General features: G+C 52.1%; 1 protein-coding gene across 1 annotated transcript; it reads left to right on the top strand.

Annotated features, from left to right (window-relative positions):
• Window positions 1-344: 344 nt before the first annotated feature.
• On the top strand, window positions 345-2,741 carry LOC135882946 (protocadherin alpha-6-like). Its single transcript, XM_065409970.1, has one exon. It carries the CDS (start codon window positions 345-347, stop codon window positions 2,739-2,741), a length of 2,397 nt encoding a protein of 798 aa, XP_065266042.1.
• The last annotated feature ends 528 nt before the right edge of the window (window positions 2,742-3,269 follow it).

The raw sequence follows: 3,269 nt of genomic DNA, 5'->3' as shown, positions 1-3,269 counted from the left end.
GGTATAGTTAATGGGTTAGTAAAATATAAGAAATATTTCTGAATCAAGAAAAATAGTTACTGAGATTTAGAAAAAATGAAAGGCATGATTTGCAATTGTACTTACACATTTAGTCACAAGGTGTCGCTGTCGCCTAAAGAGACATTCCAAAAAGAAAGAAACACACAGCTCCTCCCCCAGCAGCCCTGAAAATCCTGCCTCTCAACGCGTCAGGAGGGCTCCCGGACGTGTCAGGCTTGGATTAAATTAAGCTGCTTTCAAAGCGCATCTTCCTCATTCACTGGAGTCTGCTGGTCCTTCAGTTAAATCGTTGATTCAGAAACCGGCACCGCCCCGTGTCCGCAATGGCTCTTCTCCGGAGAGACTCCCTGGTAACCAGGCAGCTGCTGCGGTTGGTTCTGTTACACACGGCCTGGGAGGTGGGCAGCGGCCAGGTCCGTTATTCCGTGCTGGAGGAATCCAAACACGGCACCTTTGTGGGCCGCCTGGCCCAGGACCTGGGGCTGGAGGTGGCGGAGCTGGTGCCTCGGATGTTCCGGATGGTCTCCAACAGCAGGAGAGACTATTTTGAGGTAAATGTGCAGAACGGCGTTTTGTTTGTTAATTCGCGAGTAGACAGGGAAGAGCTGTGCGGCCAGAGCCCCCTGTGCGCCATTGACCTGGAGGTGATAGTGGACAAACCCCTGAGGATATTTCACGTGGAAGTGGAGATACAGGATATAAATGACAATGCTCCTGTGTTCCCCGTATATGAAAAATATCTCAGTATTGCAGAATCCAGACTGCCTGACTCGCGCTTCCCACTAGAGGGCGCGTCTGACGCAGATATTGGCACAAACTCTCTGCTAACCTATAAACTCAGCCCAAGTGAACATTTCACACTCAATGTTAAATCAAATGATGCCAACAAGAAATCCTTATTGCTGGTGCTAAAGAAACCTCTGGATAGAGAGGAAATCCCTGAGCATAATTTATTACTCAGGGCCGCAGATGGGGGCAAACCGGAGCTCACCGGCACAGTCCAGCTGGTGATCACGGTGCTGGATGTGAATGATAACGCGCCTGTATTTAATCAGTCCGTTTACAAGATTCGATTGTTCGAAAATGCAGCTAATGGGACATTAGTCATCAAACTCAACGCCACAGATTTGGATGAAGGAAGTAATAAGGATGTTTCATATATTTTTAGCAGCTTCGTTCCTCCCACTGGAGGAGATATGTTTAGTGTAGATCCAAATACAGGAGAGGTCAGAGTCAAAAGCCATTTGGACTTCGAAGAAATTAATATATATGACATTCAAGTTGAGGCAAAAGATAAAGGTAATCCTCCTTTGTCAGGACACTGCAACATTGATTTAGAGGTTTTGGACGTGAACGACAACGCCCCTGAGCTGGCCGTGACTTCCCTTTCTCTGCCGGTGCCGGAGGACGCTCCCCCGGGGACAGTGGTGGCTCTTATTAGCGTCTCTGACCGGGACTCGGGAGACAACGGCAAAGTCACCTGCTCCATCCCCCCGAACCTGCCCTTTCGGCTCGTCTCCACCTTTAAGAATTATCACTCGCTGGTGCTGGCGGAGGCCGTGGATCGGGAGCGAGTGTCTGAATATAAGATCCTGGTGACAGCCAGAGACGAAGGGGCCCCGTCTCTCTCGGCCAGTAGCAGCATTTTGGTGCCGATCGCGGATGTGAACGATAACGCCCCCGCTTTCCCTCAGCCCGTTTACACTGTGTTTGTGAAGGAAAACAACCCGCCCGGGGCCCATCTCTTCACCGTGTCGGCCTCGGACCCGGACCTGAGGGAAAACGCCTTTGTGAGCTACTCGGTGGTGGAGCGAAGTGTGGGAGAGCAGCCCCTGTCCAGCTACATCTCGGTGCACTCGGAGAGCGGGCACATCTATGCCCTGCAGCCCTTTGACTACGAGGAGCTGCAAGTGCTGCAGTTCCAGGTGAGCGCGAGGGACGCCGGGTTCCCGTCGTTGTGCGGGAACGTGACTGTGCAGCTCTTTGTCCTGGATGAAAATGACAACGCGCCCGCAGTGTCCCCGGCTGGCTCCGGCCGCGGCTCGCCATGGCCCGAGCTGGTTCCGCTGTCGGCCGGCGCAGGGCACGTGGTGGGCAAGATCCGAGCGGTGGATGCGGATTCCGGCTACAACGCGTGGCTTCACTACGAAGTGCAGGAGCCCAGGGCTGCGGGGCCTTTCCGGGTGGGTGTGTACAGCGGGGAGATCAGCACCACCCGGGCCTTGGAGGAGGCGGACGGCCCCAGCCAGAGACTCGTGATCCTGGTGAAGGACCATGGGGAGCCGGCGCTGTCAGCGACAGCCACTGTCAGCCTGTCCCTGGTGGAGAGTCCCCAGGCTGTGAAATGGGACTCGAGGCAAAGGGGCGGGAGCGAAGGGCCCTTGGTTGACATGAACGTGTCTTTAATGATCGCCATTTGCTCGGTGTCCGGGCTGTTTGTGCTGGTGATTGTCGTGTACGTTGGCCTGAGATGCCACCCGGGTCCGGAAGTGATGTGCGGGCCTGGGAAAGCCACCGTGGTGTGTGCGAGCGAAGTGGGGAGTTGGTCCTATTCCCAGCGCCAGAGCCGGAACTTGTGTGTAGGGGAAGGCACCGCCAAGAATGATCTCATGGTTTTCAGCCCCAACTTTCCTAACTCTGCAGAGAACGGGGACAAAGAGAAGCAGCGGGAGATGACGCCGAATCTCTGTGGAACGGTTAGTGATGTCCTATTTTTTTAGATCGATTACAACATCCTTTTATTATAGCAGATATTTACAGGCATTTTATTGATTAATCTGTCATTTTCGTTTTGTAAAATAGTAACAATAGTAATAATTTGGTATGAATCATCTTTTTTTTATGGGTTTCTTCCCATACTTTTTAAGGGGTTTGTGTATGTAATCCTTCTGCCAGGTGGCGTCAGCAGCAACAAGGGCTGGGTTCAGTATCTAGGGGTTCCTTTTCAACAATACAACACAGAACCAGCTCGAGCCCCCACCCAGAGACCTGGGACAATTACACACCACCCCGTGGCCGCTTGTAAGAGGCAATACTTCCCCTCTCACAAGCACAGATTCTGTCTGAGTTTAGCAAAAACTTTTAATAAAAGGGAATTAACCCAGCATTAATTTGGGAAAACACCACAACTAGGGTTCATAAACACAAACCATGAGAAAAAAACCCACCTCCAAGTAAGTTGGGCAGTGTCCTTTTCCCCTCAGGTTCTTAAGCAACCCAAAAGTCCCTTTAACGTGCCTGTCCCTTCT

This window comes from Emys orbicularis, chromosome 8, assembly GCF_028017835.1.
Source record: "Emys orbicularis isolate rEmyOrb1 chromosome 8, rEmyOrb1.hap1, whole genome shotgun sequence".
NCBI lineage: Eukaryota > Metazoa > Chordata > Testudines > Emydidae > Emys > Emys orbicularis.
The sequence above is the reverse complement of the archived record's forward strand: the minus strand, read 5'-3'. Positions and strand labels throughout refer to the sequence as shown.

Excerpts from the sequence above, each read along its gene's own strand:
- LOC135882946 (XM_065409970.1), top strand. The coding sequence starts at position 345 with ATGGCTCTTCTCCGGAGAGACTCCCTGGTAACCAGGCAGCTGCTGCGG.